Source organism: Drosophila grimshawi, unplaced genomic scaffold, assembly GCF_018153295.1.
Source record: "Drosophila grimshawi isolate 15287-2541.00 unplaced genomic scaffold, ASM1815329v1 contig_78, whole genome shotgun sequence".
Lineage (NCBI taxonomy): Eukaryota > Metazoa > Arthropoda > Insecta > Diptera > Drosophilidae > Drosophila > Drosophila grimshawi.
In genome coordinates, this window is record NW_025063616.1 from 362,720 (window position 1) to 383,156 (window position 20,437).

General features: G+C 33.9%; 1 protein-coding gene across 2 annotated transcripts; it reads left to right on the top strand.

The window, feature by feature from the left end:
• The first annotated feature begins 347 nt into the window (after nt 1-347).
• Nucleotides 348-19,866, top strand: LOC6557639 (protein I'm not dead yet). Of its 2 annotated transcripts, none has more exons than XM_001985629.3 (10): nt 348-561; nt 16,039-16,064; nt 16,158-16,284; nt 16,352-16,468; nt 16,535-16,683; nt 16,760-16,874; nt 16,942-17,018; nt 17,083-17,541; nt 18,176-18,551; nt 18,626-19,866. In XM_001985629.3, the coding sequence occupies exons 1-10, from the start codon at nt 538-540 to the stop codon at nt 19,115-19,117; spliced, it is 1,962 nt and encodes a 653-aa protein (XP_001985665.1). In that variant the 5' UTR covers nt 348-537; the 3' UTR covers nt 19,118-19,866. The 2 variants fall into 2 exon arrangements, with proteins under 2 accessions (XP_001985665.1, XP_032591119.1); XM_032735228.2 differs by lacking the exon at nt 348-561 and adding an exon at nt 7,028-7,154.
• The last annotated feature ends 571 nt before the right edge of the window (nt 19,867-20,437 follow it).

Sequence of the window (20,437 nt, forward strand, 5' to 3'; positions counted from 1 at the left end):
GAAACAGAAAGGATAGTTTAAGGTCATGTGGCTTTTTTAAAGATAAGGTCAATGGCAATACACAAAATGCTAGTATCCACAATTCCACAATCACAACTAAACTCGCACACACCCACCGTTTTTCTTCTTCTTATGCCTTTTTACTCTCGCGCTCTCTCTCTCTCCCCCTTTCAGTTCTCTCTCTCTCGCTCGCTCTCTCTCTCCCTACCTCTTCCTCTCTCGCTCACACACACACAAATTGGCGGGCAGCGCTATTTTTTACACTCTGAGCAAATACGCTTATCGGAGATTTGCCTTCGCCCTCGACAACTTAATACGAAGAAGAACCTAAAAAGACTTGTTGGGAGACTCATTCGTTAAGTTGACATCGAACGTCGCAGAATACAACAGAAAGTTGCCTAGACCAAAGAAGTCGTCGGCGGACATATCCGCAGTGCTACAAATAGAAAGTGAAAATTATGAAATAATTTGTGCGAAAATATTTTGAATACTTACATATAGACGAACAAATAGCACTGCACACATACAAACATAGCCATGGCTAAGGAGACTACCAAAATGGTAAGCGTAATTGGAATTTCCTGTGGGCAACAATTCACTTAACGATTCCCCAGCGACCTTGAGGCCAAGTTTGTGTTGTTTGCTTCGCTTTGTTGGGTCATTAGGCACTGACAAGCCCCTTGAGGAACCTAACGAGTGCAAACAGATATAAATCAGTTTTAGTTATTTTGTAATATATGTAGTGTACAATGTTTATTTAATATTTAATCCGAATATCTTACTGTCGGGATGTGGTAGGTCATTGACCTGGAAGCAGCTAAACGGTTGGTTAAATTCAAAAAGATCTCACTAAACATGGCACAATCTTAAAAAATCACAAAGAAATTGATAAGTTTATGTTTAAGTTAACTTAATTGTTTTTTTAAATTATAAAGACCTACAGTTTCTCTCTCTCTCTCTCTCTCTCTCTCTTCATGCTATTTTTTTAGTTTTTTCTTAGTTGCTCAGGTGTATCTTTTGGTCGTATGTATATATAGTATTGTAGAAATTATATATATCATATATATATATAATATTATATATATGTTCGTAAAATGCGACTTAACAACTTTCTCTCTGGGACGCCATGTGTTCTTCAAGCTCATTAATATCTTACTGCTAAAGCTTATTTCAAGCTCACATACAGCAGTTAGTATATACTTTTATCTTGGCCCAGACAGCTGTTGGAAGAAACACAACGATTTTCATTTACACAAATTATGATTTCATCAGTTGGCTTATCGGCTACGTAGAACGCAAATTTTATCTAGCACTTAGAGAATCCCATGAATTCACCCAAATATTATCTTATTGTTACGAAACCTTGCTCGATGACGTCGTTTTTTTCGCACTGTCTTACAGCAATAACAATCTTTACCTTATCTGATATATAAATAAATGCCGCTAATTATTTGTGTCTGGCAACCACCTGACTACCCAAAGTCGTAATACCGCATGATTTGGTTCGGCAAAATACCATTTTCGTTTGGCTTAAGCAAATTCTTGAACTTGCCAAGGTTTTAAATGGTATCTGATAATTAAGCTTATTTTTCCCGTTGAACTTACCTGAAGCTTTTTTAAATATTGTCTAATATACACATATATATTATAACATTTTTGAAGAATTATGAGCATTATAACTCAAGGTTAAAGATGCGCTATTTATAAATTGCTAAGACAATTGTTCCGTTCAATTGTTTATGTATTTATACCTTAAGATCTCCAAATGATCTTGTTCACGTGGTTGGCAATGACGCACTTTTTGTGGAACCCAAAACAATTGACGAACACAGAAGTCAATGCGAAATGGGTGTATATGTATTTATTTAGTGTACATAAATATATATTTCTTTTCTCGTGATACATTTTTAGCACAGGAAACGCAATTTTCTTTTTGGAAGCGATGTCTGAACTTTGTATTTGTACATTGAAATTATCTAACAAGATAATATTTTTAAATCATTTTCATAAGATTTTGAAACCGACTCACAAATTTGCGTTCGCTTAATTTATTGGTTTTCGTTTTGGTTACATTATAAAGTTTTTAAAAGTGGGTTAGTCGGTTTAAATAGCATTTCACAAAAAAAACAATTTACTTCAGTTTATAAGCTGATAACATGTAAAGTTATAATTCGTTTTCAGATACGCCTCGGAGCACTTCGAATAAATTGAAGATAAGATTGGTGCCCAGTAATAGCAACAAATAGTCAATGTCTAAGTGGCCAAATTTCAGGAATTAAATACAGAAGAAACAAAGACGTACAAATTATATTTATACAAGAGCAGAACAGTAAAATGAATTTCTACCGGTTTGGTTTTGATACAATTAAAAAATAATAATTTGTGAAATTTAATATACGTTTGGATTTCACTATCTATCCAATGTCTGGTATACACTTTTATATGTATATATTTGTTGTTGCTTTTGCAACCAAGGGGAAGACCCCAATCTCTCGCAGCGCTCGTTCGCCTAGGGGGGAATTATGAACTTTGAAGCAACACATCTATATACAAAATATACATTTGCATTTTCTTTCGATAGTGCTCCTTACATATGTATTATTGCATGATAAATCCATGGCACAGTAGATGTTTAAATTAAAAACGGATGTTCAAATACTAATCATCAAAAAATTGTAAGCCAAGCTCTGGGCTCCCTCTTAAAATGAGTAGATGTCTCCAAAGTGCTCGTTTCTATCTTGATAGCTACTTTCAATAGTTTTTTCTTTTGTTTAAGTTAATATCAAGAGCGTAAATATGTTTACCTTTCGCAAAAGTTCCCCACAAAATTGGAAAATACAAATAAAAATATATACAGAACGTATGTATCAGAACAGCCAAATTAGGTACGCCAAAGAGAGACATACTCGGAGTCCACAGTTAATCTGCTGACATTTTAATTCAGAGTTTATATTATTACGTTTTAAACAAATTTTATTTATTTGTTTTGTTGTGTCACGACGTTCTTTCTTGTTTAGATATATTATTGGTATTTATTTATGCCACAACATGGGAAGAATCGTTCTATATATGAATTTAAAATCTTTCGACCGGTTGTATACCATTTTTTTCAAGATTGCTTTTAAATTGATGGACTTTTTCTCATATAAATGAAAAATATTCAGACAGATACACAGACGCAAAAGGCTATATCGACTCAGGTAGTGAAGCTGATCAAGAATCTAAATACTTTATGGGGTCGGAGAGGTCTCCTTCAATGCGTTGCCTATTTCATATAAATCATAAATTAAGCACAGATATTTTTAATGAAGCAATAAAAGGGAATTTAGTATTGGATAAATCGCAAAATCATCTTTGCGTGTATAAATAACTACAAATTTATGTTAGACGATTCAAAGTTGGCTACCGGGCGTCGGTTAGTCGTGCATTCTCGGATAGAACACTCTCACTTAACCCTTTCATAGCATAACCAATGGTACACGATTTATATTCGATTTTGTCTACGCTACCGAAAAACAAACTATTTAAATGTTGGTGATGCGTCCACTGGTTGACTAGAAAAACGATAAATGTTTAAAATTGAGTTCTTAATGACAGAAACAGAGGACTCTGAATTGTGATCATTACAGAGTTCATGCAAGGAATAATTAGTAGCACAACGATTAACAAAAAATGGGAAGCAGTAACGCGACAGTCTAGAGGGAACAGAATCATTAATTTGGCTCATCAACGCAACGGAATCGATTTCCCAATTTAGTAATTTAACTACAAGCATAAAATCTTGCATAACACGATCATTAGTTAAGGAGGGAAGTTTGATACGGAACAGTCTATGCATTGCAGTCTAGGCATAACACCTCAGTTATGTCCGTATTCCAAAAGTGGACGTAGAAGAGAAGTGAAAAGCATAAAAGCTTCATTACATTTCTGTGACCAACGCTTAATAAAACCAAGCACTTGGAAAGCATTTTGGCTGTGAGTTGAATATGATTATCGAATTTTAGTTTATGGTCAAGAAGTGAACCTAAATCATTCACTTCAGTCAATCAATAAAGTGGCATCCCGTCGAGCGTCTAACTAACAACCTGGGGAGGAGACTTCTGATAAAATTACATGACCTTTCATTTAGAGCAGTTCAATTGGAGCAAATTCTTTTTACATGATTACAAAAAATTAAGTAAGTCCGCCTGCAGTAAGTATTGAGACGATTTGAGCATTCGATTGCTTATCTTACAAAATTTCAAACCTAGAGTCATACAATTTGATAGCACATTAATGATTTATCAGTGGGCGAGGCACAGCATTGGTATCAGAGTATTCTAGAGTCGGTTACGCAACGTTCTCACTTGTTACTTTTACCACATGCAAATCGGACAAATATTATCACACACAAAGGAACTGTAATTACGGGAAACGCGTGAATGCTAAAGTCAATTCGATACTATATTATCAATGTTAATAACATTCGAGTTTCGACAAAAACGAAATTCCTATGAAATGAATTCGAAGGTAATGGTAATTTGGAACCCTTTTTTGTAGCTGGTGCAAAAAAGCAACAACCTGTTACACTTTCTCTGTAATTGAATCTGTCGGATCCACTGTGGTACAGTCAGCAGGTGGTTTTAGAAGCTGCTGCTCATGCTTACTGCAACTACCTGTTGGCAACGCACTCTCAGATTGCTGACAAGTGGAGTGCAGTATCTTCACACAGACGCCCCCCAGCTCAACCCCCCTTCCGATTCGCCTTTTATAGATAGGTCACAGGCTGGGGGCTCTTTGTCTTCATATTGTTTCGCTACGGACTAAACTAGGGGCGTTTCCTGCATGCAACAAGTGTCCACTAACTGCTAGTTAAGCAAATGCAGTTTGCCCACATTTCTGAGACAGCCTGCATGTTGTTTTTCTTTTCTGCTTCTGTTGACGTCTAATCGTTTTGACTGGTATTTTCTGGAAACGTGTTTTCTTTTTACTTTGCTGCCTGATCTGTCGCAGTCCCCGCACTGCCGCGTGTCGCGTGTCGTGGAACTCATGGCAACCTTTCTCCTTTTTCTTTACCTCTCCTTCGACTTCTCTTTCTCCTTCTCCTTTTGCTTTTTCTTCGTCTACCTCTCTTGCCTTCTCTCACAATGTCTATTCATGTTCGATCCTAAACTGAACACCATTCCATTCCACTCGGGCACTGCTTTGTGTGCCGCTTGCTCTTTGCTCTTATTTTCATACCCTCGTAAAAGTGACTAAGGGGGAAAGCAATAAACGGTACGAATCATTAAAAGCTGTAATTACTAAGATATCATTGGCATAATATAAAATATCGGTGGTGCTTAGAAATTCAGAACTTGATATATTTATTCAGTTTACACGATAGGTAAAGACTTGCGTAATGAAGAGGAAAATATTATATGCAGGGTGTCTTTTAGTCAAGATATCTGGGCTAGATGACTATTACCTGCTGTTTCTTCTGTTCAATAGGGATGGTCGCGTGAGACAGCTCTAAAAATGTGATTCGCTAATTTTAACCTGTATTTTATGACGTGACTTGTTCTATTTTCGGTAGGATTAAGTGGTGACAAACATTGTAAAACTAATTAAAACGTAGTCTAGTATAGTGTTCTAGTCAACGCCGCACTTTGTATCTTACAAAGCAATATTTGTAGGTTTATTTTGGGGTTCTCTGTGTTCCCTAATCCTTGCAATAGGTATTGGACTATCTTCAAATTTAATTCTTTCAAATATATTTTTATTTCTTAATCTATTTAAAACTTGCAAGCCACTTTTAGTGTATATTAAAATAAATACAAAATTCTTACGGGTCGTTGAACTTATGCAGACACTTGTTATATTCTTTATACTTTTCCTATTTGGTTTTGTTTTATTATGTTCGAGTGCAATATGTAAATTTAAGACAAGTTTGTTTTATTAACCTCGGCAATATTTTAATTACACTCACGCTGTCGTCAGTAAATACCAGCCGCATCTATAGTTCAGGCTCTCACTCATGGCAGTCTTATGCATTGCATATCTCACTACACTCAACTTGTTGCGTTACACAGTGGAATAATTTAGTTATAATATGTTCAATACCAAGTAGAATTCATTGACTTTTATAATAATGTCACATTTAAATAAAGATGTTCTCCATTCGCAGTTTGTTTGTAACAGCCCTTTATGAGAAAAAAGCATACTGCACGAAGTGAAATAAAAATTATATTTACTTTTCGTTCATCCCTGAATACTTTTAATGTCTTTTGTCTCTCTGTTTTTTATGTACAATTTTATTCGCATTATTTCTTACATATTCTCCACGAAACTCTATCTTATTTTGTTTAATTTTGAACATTTCTCCGGTAACTCTCTGTCTGTGCTCTGAAATAAACTTCGCTTTGACTCTTTCTTCGATTTAGTATCTTGAATTATTATTCCCATCTCTCTCTCTCTCTCTCTCTCTCTCTCTCTCTATGTCTAAATGACAAAACTAAAATATTTGTTTATTATTATTATTATTTTTCATATCTACTGGGCTTATTTGTTTGCGTCAATCCATTTCTTTTGTTATTATATTTAAATTCTAATGCAAGAATTCGATTTCATTTTCTAAGAGGTTTATTTCAATATTTATGTCAAGTTAATATTTTTGGGTTTAGATTTTTAAATCATATAAAAATTTGTGTAAAATATATAACTTCCACTTCTTGAGAATTTTATTAAAAATATTAAATATTTAATGCTTTGTGAATTATATTAACACTGTTATTTAATTAGAAAGCATAGGAACTCAAATAATATACAGTTTACTTACATAATACTTCTCATAATCATAAAAATAGCATAACAAATTTTTTGATTGATTTAATGCGTAACGATCAGTTTTTCACCCACTGTGCATGAACACACAGATACGTGCTCACCAATACACAGTCACGTTGTGGTTGTGTTATGCCGGCCTCAGTCAGAGACTTAAGTCCCTAGAGTCAGTTCCATCGAGCGATTTCTCGAGTGAGTTTAGTCGCGAACTGCAACGTACACGAAACGGGCGTGTTCTGGTCATTCATCGTATCGTCTGCCATCTACTGTTCTTCGTTGTTTTGTGGTCTTGTCTCTTGGTAACAACAACAACAAATTGACCGCTGCCCGACACGCAGAAATATCCGAAAAAAGTAAATTAAATACAATATCAAAACAAACAAAATAAAACTGAAACCACGTGTGAAAAGCAAAGTGTTATACATGTGTATGCCTGTATGTATATGTATATTGCGTAGCAATAATAGCACTTCATATATTTATACATACAGATGTACATATAATTCAACTATACATACATACACATATATGTATATATGTACATTATTATTTTGTGTATAGTAACGGCGATAAAAATATCGTGCAGTGTTTATTTTCAAAGTTTAGGTTAGGAAATGGTGCACAAGTTATAGAATTATGTACATACTGACGTTTACATATGTTTCAAACTGACTGAATGCTTTGAAAAAGGCGCACATGTGGATATAAATGTGTATGTGCATGTCATGTGCTTACTAATATACTATATTATGTTGGTACACACACATACACACACACATTTCTAAAGACATGACACTCACTCTCTTCGGCTTCTGTGAACCGACGCATCGGTTTATTTTAGTGTTCTGTTCTTGACTTTTTCATGCCTTGCATTTTCCCAATCCGTACAACTGTTTGTGTATATGCACGTGCATATTCATGTATGCATGCATATCTACAAATGTTTGGTCTTCCTGTGCATACATGTACACACACATATGTATACATTTTGATTCCCACTCCAGTCCTACACACGCGGTTTCAGAACAGCTGTTAAACTTATATGTTAACTTGACCATGTGTATTTGAGTGCATTTAATGCAAATTGTTTAATGAACGAATGTGGAAAATGTGTAAATATTCAGTCTTAATTGAAACCTGTGGTCGTCCAAATTTACATTTAAATTTACCTCAAAATATGAATAGCAAATATTAAAAGCTCATACGAAACTAAAAAAAAGGAAAAAAAAAGGATGTAAATCACCCAATGAAAAGTTTTAAAGGCAATTTACAAGAAACGTTTATAATCTTAGCTTATATTATTATATTATAATAAAAATCATATTATTTTTTAACTGTAATCCACTTCAAATCAAGTCGTCTAATCGTTCAGAAGCTAGCTCAAAAGGTTAAGAGATTTTGCATGTCTTACGAGCCGAGCTAGTGTAATATATAATGCCAACCGCGTAAAAACTGATTTGTGTTTTGTTTTTTGTTTGCACTTATTGTATGTGCATTGCATTCCACCAATTAACAATTTGCAAATAAATTTTCGGTATGTGTTTCGAGTTTAAATCATGTCATTGAACTTTCTGAAGTGATTCTGCTTAAAGGGTCTTGCACGTTTTTGTCGGAGCAGTTTAACAGCTTGTTCTTGACCATTCATTTCCTATAATCAGCAGTTCACAGTTGTGTTATATATACATAAAAATACGCCAGTTAGACATTTCATTTGTAAGTATATAAGATAAGTTTATAATAATATTTTGAGTGAATTGATTTTTCAACGAAATCATCGTTCTAGTTTTAATAAAAACAGACGGTCAATAACAAGCTTGCCTTATGTGGACAGTTCGAGTGCTTCAATGCGTTATAACTAACTATAATATATAATAAAATCTGACTGCTTACCGGATAATATTTGCCTTTTCAAAATGCTTCGACAAATATTTATGTGTGTACTATGCATTTATTATGCACACGGTGTAGAGGTCAGGAATGCACTTGCACACATAAAAAGCAGTCTGTTCAGAACTGTTTAGTTCAAAGCTAGTTTTTATTCAAGTTTTTAGCGACGATCCGTCTACCCATTCAAAACCTTGATATGTTTTATGAATTTTTTAGTTCCAACAGCTTTCCCTTAATAAATAAGTTACTAATTAAATAAATCAGCCATGTTCATCAAATGTATTTTAGGTAAATACGTTTTTTAGCAACTTTAATATGTGTTCAGGTAACGCAGATTCGTCAGTCATCTGATTCACACCTTGTAAAATTCGTTGATGTCATTGACATATCTTATAAATAATACGATTGATTGCAGGCATTGGCAAAATCATATATGAAATCATATTTTTTCTAAATCATCGAATGCACTTCTTACTCGCATTTATTGTTTAAAATTATGCGATTTTTCTATTACTACAAAAATTGTTGAATTTTTAGTACAATCAAAATCTAAAAAATAAATATAATAATTACTTATATTTACTAATAATAATCCCTTGACTGTTTGGGATAGAAAATTCACAGTACACAATTAAGTTCCCACTTATTGAATTTTAAAACTTATGAAAATGTTCATCATAGTTTACTCTTTATTTGCATTCTCAAGTTCATTTACATGTTACTTTAATTGGCGTAATTATATTAGTTTTTGTTCTGAAACAAACAATACTTCCAACAATAGAACTTAATAATGCATTTTAAACAGTGTTAATATTTATATCGTATGCCAGACATTAGGTTGAGAAACGTTTAATAAACACTAAGTTTTCATTGGTGTGAATAAGGAATTCAAGTGGAACATAAATTAACGACTTTTATCGGAGTGAAGGTCATGGGACTATGGGGGAAGTATAGGAAATGAATAATTTATAAAATTTATAAGAAATGCAATGGGTGAAATAGTAGTATATCCGTATATATAACACTGACCAGCTAGCTAAAACAAATTTTATATTTATTTAATTTTTAATATTACAATGTACTTAAACAATACATAAGCCACTTCTGCAGTACTTTGCAGCGCATGTATAAGTAATAGTGAATGATATGAAACTTTTTACAGGGTATATGCTAGGTCAGCCCTCTAGACTAGAGCACTGTAACTCGTCATTTACACAAGATTCTCTTGTATGCCAGGTTACCAATGACTTAAGTTAAGAATGTTTTTCTCTAAAATATTGAATGCATACATATTATTTTCTCCTTAAATAATTGATGTGCATCTAGCAGTGTTTGTTTTTTCGTTTAGAGCTGACACAGTGCATTTTTAGTTGAATCGTTTTATTAATAACTACCAGATGCTTGAAGACGCATAGCGTTCTTTAAATTGATTACCTAGTGTATATATTTCTTAGATTTCAGTTTCAGTATCAATAAACTGTTGTCAAGAGAGCTTCAAGCGAATGACCACAATTTGAATTAGCATATGCAATTTATTCGCTTTGTCATCAGGTGATTGGCGATGTCATAAGGTGATTGTTTAGTTTAGACTTTCTGCCGCGCTAATGAGGACACCAGTTTACTTCAGGTGGTACAAGTACAGGTACAGTTAGGCCTTTATTTTAATTGCATTATAATTTGGCTTCAAGCGATTTTATGTCTACAAACGTTTTTTTTTCGTACTTTGAGTTTCTAATCGACTTGTCGCCCGTAAAAAGCAGATTAAATATGTCTCAAGGGTCTAAAGTTCAGACTCATTTAGTATTTTATATAGCCAAGTATATTAGAAACACACGACATTCATTCTAAATTAAACTGCTTATCAACATTTGAGAAAGAAATTAGATCTCAATTCGTGTTGTTTACATAAACTATACTATACAGGAATTGTATAACTTGAAAATTATCAGTATATGATGAACAAATATATATTATGAACTCATAAATGTATTAGAGAATCGATATTTTCTTAAATGTATATATAACATACAATTGTGAAACACCAGTTGATACCTTCGTAAAATAGTTTACATGAACAGTGTCATGTAACTATTAGTTAGTCAACAGTGCCATATTGAGAATTCTAACATACGCTTGTAGTAACTTTGAAATGAAATATTCTCGATCTCACTCTCAGACATTTTTTTCGTTTAAACAAGAACTTTGAAATAAAAATTGGTGCTTCCTTAACCGAATTTTAATCCAGATCTGCATAGGTTCTTTTAAAATCAGTATTCGAAATCACTCTAACTCTCTCTCTGCAGCTATAGTCTCGTAGATTCGCGAGCAGACGGACGAACAGACGGACGAACAGACAGATGGCATGACATGAGGGCATCGATTCTGCCAAGGGTGCTGATAAGTAATGTACATATATATTGTACTCTGTGGTTCTGAGATGCCTCATTCTGCCTGTCACATACATTTATGTGATTTCATGTTACCCATTGTACGAATTTTTTATGGTTACAGATTATACAAAAATATACATTTATCTTGAGGGCTCGACAAATAAGTTGAGTCAAATTTTATATATTAGTGGTGTCAATTTAATTTCTGTTGAAACACGCTTCGTCTATATAAATTCAAACGTATTATGAAATAGTAAATAAATGTAATAACTTCCGTATCTACTAAAAATTCACTGAATTAAAACTATCGAAGCACGTATTTCATTAAAATGTTGATAATTTTTTGTGTACTACTTTTTGAATACGTGATCATTTGGAGTTATTTAATGTATGACTCCCATGCCTTAAATATCCATCCCAATTCCTGGGATGTTCTATTGGTTGGTTTTCTACTGAAAATACATAACATGTAACTCACATGCCCCATTATAACAATTAATTTATGTTTATGTGTATGTAATTTGTAAACACTTCACTTATCAAACATAGACTATAACTACACGTTGTACGATGTTTCCATAGCCTCATTTTTTATATCATTAGTACCGATAAACAAAAAAAAAAGTTATGGTTGTGTTCATTGTTGAATACTCTATTATGGCCTAATCCATAATTTTGAAGACATTTTCGTTTTGGTTTTGTAGTTCTATTTAAATTTTTATTAAGGAGTCTTGTTCGCTTTTTAATATTCAATGATAAAACAAATTTTAATTATGACAATTCATTATATACTTACAACTGATAAATGAAAAATATATATTTATAATATATGTTATGAATATCAAAATGTGTACAAAATTAAGACGTTCGCTTCCTATTAGAAAGGAAATGGATAAATAAAATGTTCTCGTCGTTTCTATCAAGAAAGTAAAAGATGAATGTCAGATGGCATCAGCAGGTAATATATTTCGTGATAATGTCATAAACTCCACTGCAAGTGTATAACAATAGTATGAGTTACATTCCATTTCATAGCTTTAATAGGTATCTCCATTAATTTATGTGGAAGTGGGCACTTCGCAATAATTAAACAGCAATTCTATCTAAAATCTATTGTCATAACTACCCGAAATGTGAGTAGTTTGAGTGTTTAGTGTGTTATTACATTGTAATTGACGTCTCTAACAACTAGAATTAGAAAGAAATCAATCTTGTTATTAGTTTCCGTTTCTATTATTTCATGAAGCTAAAAAAGATATAACGAGATAAAAAGTATTTTAGTTTTAACAAGTAGAGAAAATGGATACTTGGATTTACACAAATTAAGGCTATAATTAAGTTCGGTTTGTGTTGTTTGTAATATTAAATATTAGTAGTAATATAATCACATGCATCAGGCCAAAAAGATCTGTCTATCTATTAAAGAGAATGTAATAGCTAGATACTTATAATTCTTTTTGTGAAAACCTATTCACTAATTTCGATATGTATCGAAATACGACACTGTTTTTTAATAACTCCAATAAGGTAAAAAATTCTCTACAAAACCCGTAATCATTGGCGCATCGATAATAACGGTTCTGCGATTTTCACTCTCAATTCGATCGTAAACATTTACATTTCCTATTAATAACAGAGATAGATGATATCTCCATGCGTATATGTACGTAAGCACGTACGTGTGTGTATATACACTATACATATTTAATTTAAATTGATTGAGCACAAACAATTTTACGTAGGTTGACATTGTCAATTGATAGCGCTTATTTGAATTAAGTCTATAATATAGATTCCTTATATGCAACACTTTATCAATTTACTGTCTATCATTCGCACATCCAGGGTCGCTCTCCCTCCTTTTTTTTTATCAGTTTTGTAGTCAATCAAGCGCACATTCAAAAACATGAGCATCACCATCGATGTAGTAATATTAAATTCAGAATTTCAAAATGCGGTCATACCTACAGTGATGAGAAACCCCTTCTTAACTTTAGAGCGTGCTACAATGTCAATAATTGTAATTTGTTTATTTCTGCTTTTTTTAATTGCTTGTGGAAAATATTGTGTACCCTATAGCTGATTAATTTATAAAAAGGGTATAATCGGCTTATTCAAATCAATGAGTCAGGCCGACACGTACATCCCCGACTCTTTTAAGTACATTTAGGTGCAGGGTATCCTCGATTCGTGCACTCTTTACTGAGTTTTGGCACCAGCTGTGGCAAAACTAAAAGCTGACAAAATTAGCACGATCGTAAAAATAGTTTATTATTTTAAACTGAAATGTGACCACGGGCCAAGTGAAATTATACAATACAATAATATTTGTGTATACATTTCATAGTGTTGCTGAAAGGGTATTACATGATCATAAACAAAACTTTTATTCCGCTAACAGGGGTATAATAGACATCTGCTTGACTAATTGACGGTCACGGTGGTGTAAAATTTAAAATGCAAATTTTGTCACTAATAAATAGATTTACGCCCAAGTAAGCACACAAATAAATTTCAGTTATTGTTTGCTGTGTAACAATATTTATTGGGTGGAAACCTGATAGTTATATGGGGTAAAGCTTAATGATAACACATTTCCCGATTGAGCAAATACACTAAAATACATATACTCATACGTATATATTATTACATTTATTAAAAAAAAAAAGAATTGGAAAACCAAGCTACAGGTAGTGTTTTTCATGAGCACGCATGTATCTCTCTCTCTCTCTCTCTCTCTCTCTCTCTCTCTCTCTCTCTCTCTCTCTCTCTCTCTCTCTTTCTTTCCCTTTTCCTTTCTTTCCTTGCTATATCTAAAAGTATTGGCATTGACATTGTCGCCGTGTGACTGCAGGGGACTATTTTTAATGGGCAGCGTTCTGTTTTTTTTTGGCTGACAAGACTGATTGTAAATTATACAAAAGTATCTTATAGATATGTTATTGGAAAAACCAGCAGCACGTTTTGGCTTCAAAAGTTAATTCCATAGCTTCTGAAACATTTGATTTATGGTGACGAATTAACGTGTTTCACTTGGCAACTAATATATTCATATTATGTACAATGCTGCCTACCAATATTTATCTTGAAATTTAAACTATTGCCGACTAATGTGCTTACACTTTTGTATATTACTCGTTGCTATGGCAGTCGAACCGGACCACTTTATCAATAAGCTATTGTGGAAACAAAATGTCAAAAATCAAACAAATGTTTAAATAAAAGTATGATGGAGATTGGAAGGAGGTAGGAAGAGAAGAGATATGCAGATTATAATCACAAATTTGGATGGCAAATAAAGATCGCTCAAAAAATTACATGACAATCAGGCAATAAATAGTTAAATAACCAATAAATCTAATGACTCTAATTCAATTTCAATTTAATTGTACGGCTACACCTAGCAAACTCATTTCGACGAGAACGATGTATAAGGTTGCTATTCCTTATTGACCTTAAAACAAAAATAATGGTTATATACACACGAAGAAGATTATTTATTCTTGTAGATCGTGGTTAATCTTCTGATAAAAACTACATTTAATTCTGCCTCGAAATACTACTATGTTTTCGGACATACAAATGTTTTCTGTTTCACGACTGTCTGTAAACTAAATGTTTCACATTTGTTTAGTTATATTGTATTATAAAGAGTGACATGTCTTCGCATATCTCAATCCCACAACTTAATAGCTTATAGAACAAAATAGCTTTAAAACTGAGAGAGTGCAGCTTATTAAAAAATTGATTGTAAAATATGAATTCAGACACATGGACAGACAGACTTGCCTAGTGCTGGAAATCAAGAATATATATATATAATTTATTAGGTCGGAGACCTACTATTATAAAAAAGTTCGTCATTAAATTGGGTCTAACAAAAACTGTTTTTAAAAATGTTCGCAATTTGAGTCGAGCCTTTCGACTATCATTAGAGAATCTTTGTCTTGATTTTATTCCAAAACATTTAATGAAGCTTTAATCGATTTATTTATTGAACGCAATGCAACGGAAGTGTATCTATGTATATATAGTTTTGATGACCAACGGTATACGATTTTGTAGAGTTTGAATTAATTTTGGTAAAACCGATATCTTTCAATTTAAAATTAAAAGGCAATAATAGTTAATTATTTATAACAATTTTTTAAATAAGAAAAAACGGCACTAAATTTGTGGCTAGCACAGTGTATACGAGAATTATCATATTGACTATACTCAGCGGCTGATGACGTACGTAAAATAGAGGCCGACGCCGTCGTCATGCATATACTACACTTATGAAATAATTATTTTCCAACACAGAACTCAACGCACCGAACCGAATACAGAACAGACGTTGACAGCACCGCACACACCACCACACCACAATATTCGATTTCCATGCGCCAATATAGATAGTTTTGCAAAGAAATTACATCTGATGTTTGTATATTAGCTGATTACTGCACATAAATAGAAGGCTATATTCTGGATACATGTAAAAAAGGACTGTCTAATTCCATGATAATAATTCATTTCCGTTTTTATTTTGTTTAAATATACATTATTTACTACTGCGAATCTTAATGAGTAAACATTTTTTATAATCGAATGAGTAAACATAGAAACACTTCTGTAACAACAAAATGATTAGAGTGTGTTGTTATTATAAGTTTTTAGATCAATGATGTAAGTATTATATGGGGTACATGATAGTCGGATAACTATTGATTATTATTAGGTTTTATAAATAAACGTATTTATATGTCGATTGAGTTGATTTTCTTTTCGATTCGGCATACATTTAAATGAATGGCATTTTAACGAAGTGTAAACGATAATAATTGAACAATCTTCGCTAAAATGGAAACATGGCCACTAGTAATAAATGTGACAATTTTTAGAGGCTCGTTCAGGGTTTAGACAAACTACCTTCCATTCTGTACTTATGTGTTTTTCTGTATTTATTTGCTTGCAGATTTATCCGGATTTTAAAATGGAACTGTAAGTTGGAACAAATAACTTGATTTTCGATTTTATTACTATTACGTGTAGGTAACTTAATCGCTATATAAATAAATTGTTTATCCTTTGCAGTGAAGCAGCGGAACCTGTAGAAACGCGTCCCCGTTGGGGAAATTTCTTTGCAAATCACTGGAAAGGATGTGTTGTGTTCCTAATGCCCCTGCTCTGCCTTCCCATAATATTTATGAACAATACTCCGGTAAGTATCTTAGAGACAAGTTGTCTCAAAGTTTTATAAAATATGCTAATATGTTCTATCATTACAGGCATACCGTTGCATGTACGTATTGTTGATAATGGCTGTATTTTGGGTCACTGAAGCCCTGCCCCTCTACGTTACATCAATGATACCAATTGTTGCATTTCCCACTATGGGCATCATGGTAAATATCTCGATCGTTATCATCGCACAACATTAGCTGACTGGTCTGATGACTTGTGATTTGTAGGGCTCCGAAGAGACGTGCATGACATACTTTAAGGACACATTGGTGATGTTTATGGGTGGCATAATGGTTGCCCTCGCAGTGGAATATAGTGGTCTACACAAGCGTCTGGCGCTGAGAGTGATCCAAATAGTGGGCTGCAGTCCCCGAAGGTCAATATTCTTATTCTTTTTTTTCCGTTGTGAATTAATCGGCTACAGCTGGTCGACTATTATTCGTATCTTATAGATTACACTTTGGCCTGATTATGGTGACAATGTTTATATCCATGTGGATTTCAAATGCGGCCTGCACAGCAATGATGAGCCCCATTGTCCAGGCGGTACTTGAGGAACTGCAATCTGTGAGTGGCAACAATAAAAGACGTTAGACCTAACATTGAATAACCCATCCCATTAATCATTTTATAGCAAGGTGTCTGTAAGATATATCATGAGCCCGAGTATCAAATGGTTGGTGGAAAGAACAAAAAAAAGAATGAGGATGAGTGAGTTATACCATAAAACGGGTAAAAATTGTACATTTATTTTTAATCATTTCTAATTGTACAGATTGCCATATCCTACAAAGGTTACACAATGCTATTATCTGGGTATTGCCTATGCATCGTCTCTTGGTGGCTGTGGAACCATAATTGGCACTGCCACAAATCTAACATTCAAAGGCATCTACGATTCTGCGTTCCCTAATGCCACCGAGAAAATGGATTTTGCGACATTCATGTTCTACTCGGTGCCCTCGATGCTGGTCTATACAGTACTCACATATGTTTTTCTGCAATGGCATTTCATGGGTCTGTGGCGACCGAAGAGCAAGGAGGCCCAAGAGGTGCAAGTTGGCAAGGATAACGCTCATGTGGCCAAGAAAGTAATTGATCAACGCTACAAGGAGTTGGGTAAAATGAGTATACACGAAATCCAAGTGATGATACTTTTCATTATTATGGTTCTCATGTACTTTACACGCAAACCGGGAATATTTACCGGTTGGGCGGACCTGCTGCCTTCAAAGTAAGTTTATTATATGTTGTTTACTTAGTGCCTGAACCCAATAAAAAATAGATAAAAAAAATATGTAACAAGCAGAAGGAAGCATCTCCGACCAAATAATGGATATATTTACTGATCAAGTTCAATAGCCGATTTGATCTAGCCATATCTGTCTGTCCGTCTCTGTGAACAAATGTATCTCAGAGATTATAAGAGCAAGGAATATAAATTTTGAATAGAACTATATCAGCTTGAACACAGACGCATTCACTCAAATACATCCAAGTAACGAGATCGACCATTCCACTACGATGGTATTAACGGAACAAATAATATCTGAGCCGGCATTTGTGTTTTTAAAAAAAATTTTAATTTAAATGCCGATTCTGAATTTTAATTGGCAAACGATTCCGATTCCGATTTGGCAGCCAGTAAGGAAGAATAATTAATTTCGGGAAAGCGAATTACGACAGGTTTTTCTTGTAATTACATCTACTTATTCGATCAATTGTTTCGTTTATTTGTTTGTTTGTTAATGGTTAGATTTCTTAGAAATGCATATAAGCCCTGTTAAGTTTTTGAGACCTTGGAGATAACTGTTCAACATTGTTACTTGGTTTATATCGGCCTCCTTAATTAAATGCATTTTTTTCAGGGTTATTAAGAACTCCATGCCAACCATATTCGTGGTGATCATGTGCTTCATGCTGCCCGCCAATTATGCATTCCTGCGATATTGTACGCGACGTGGACCAGTGCCAACGGCGCCGACATCATCTCTAATCACATGGAAGTTCATACAGACCAGAGTGCCGTGGGGTCTGGTGTTCCTGCTTGGCGGTGGCTTCGCCCTGGCCGCTGGCAGCAAACAGAGTGGAATGGCCTCGTTGATTGGCAGCTCGATGAGTGGCCTGAAGGTGCTACCAAACGCAGCGCTATTGTTGGTTGTCATTCTGGTAGCTGTATTTATGACCGCCTTTAGCTCGAATGTGGCTGTTGCCAATATTCTTGTGCCTGTGCTCAACGAGATGGTACGTAATGGATGTGGCTATGAATTTGAACAGCTCGCAATTAACCCTATTTTATTGGTACATTTTATTTACAGTCGCTGGCATTGAAGATAAATCCGCTGTACTTAGTTTTTCCTGCAGGTCTGGCCTGCAGTATGGCCTTCCACTTGCCAGTGAGCACGCCGCCAAACGCTTTGGTCGCTGGATATGCCCACATTCGCAGCAAGGACATGGCGATTGCGGGAATTGGACCAACGATTATCACAATAATAACGCTGTTTATTTTCTGCCAAACTTGGGCCAAGGTCATTTATCCTAGCTTGGACACGTTCCCAGAGTGGGCGCAGATAGCCGCCGAGGAAGCAGCAAATAAGACCCGCCATTTGTCCGCGGTTGCTGCTAGCAAGACAATTGAGTTTGCAGCAAATGCCTCACGTCTACTTGCAAACAATACCGAATTGGTAAATGATTTGTCTACAGGCAGCTCGAATCTAGTGAGCAACATATTGGCCAATATCACGGAGCCGTTAGCCCAGTTGGCTGCCAATGGCACACACCCGCTGACTGATCTGGCCTTCAAAAATTAGTTTATTAGATGTCTAGTCTAATAGTGAACACAACTCCCATAAATATCGCCAAGGGAGAACTGTACAAAGAAGAAAGAGTGCCTTTGCTTAAATGTTTATATGGTTCACAACACGGTTAAGCATAAACAAAGCTGAAAACAAAAAAAAAAAAAAAAAAAAAATACAAATAGAAAACAATCACACTGTTAAACGAATTTAGAAAAACTCCATAACGAAGCTTTAAGGATTAAACTCTTAAACGGTAACAGAGTCTCTATCATTGTTAATCGAGAACAAGCCGTAGAAAATTCAATAGCAACAAAGTTAACAAATTAGGAAATGGAGCGTCATTGAAGCCGATCGCATTTACTAACAGCCTTTAATATACGTTTATGTACTATATCCATGTGTGCATATAGTTCTTGGAAAACTGAGCTTATGTATATACATATGATACTTAATTGTTGCATTTAGCAAAAATCAAATGTTATATATATTTAATGTGAAATTGCATATTGTAACAGTGAAATGTATTTTTTATACTCTGTTTTTTAGCAACTAGACTGACCGAAAGTGGGATTTAGCAAATGCAATTTTGTTCAATTTAGACGAAAACTTATGAAAACAAAAATTACTCAATATTGAATGCGAACTGAATTGCGCACACAAATAGCACTAGTTGTAAGTTTAAATAATAATCTGTACATTTTCAAATGAGTTATGTTTTATATAGTTATACAAATCAAATAAAAAATGATGAAAATGTAAAAACACAATTTCACTTAGTATATTATGAATTTATCATGATTTTACTGACTGTGTAAGTAATCTTAGTTTTGCTATTATGATGACTTGCACCGGATCGGATCACTATCTCATTTAGCAGCCAGATGACGAAATGAAAGCATTTTTGTTTATCAAGAAACCGTCGGAATACTTTTTCATTTATAATTTATAATGCAATTTAGACGAGAGTAGCTAGTCTCCAGACTTAAAGAGTTTATTATCTTCGGCGTGCTTTTGATATTTTTTATGAATATGTAATAAACAGTATTTTAACAAAATTCACTTAATCAGTATATCTTTAAAAGTCAACCCAATGCAAATGAATTAGTAATATCGAGAAATGAAATTAAATATATATTGTATATAACTTATTTTAATATCGGAGAAAATGGCGATTAGCATTCCGTCAAGATAAATAATTCTCGAGGAGTATGAGTACATTATATCATATTTACAATTAAAATTATTTGTCCCACAACGATGACAAAGATACTTCCAAATAAAGTCCTATTTATCTTTCGGAAAGCGATTGAAAACAATCGGACATAAAAACAA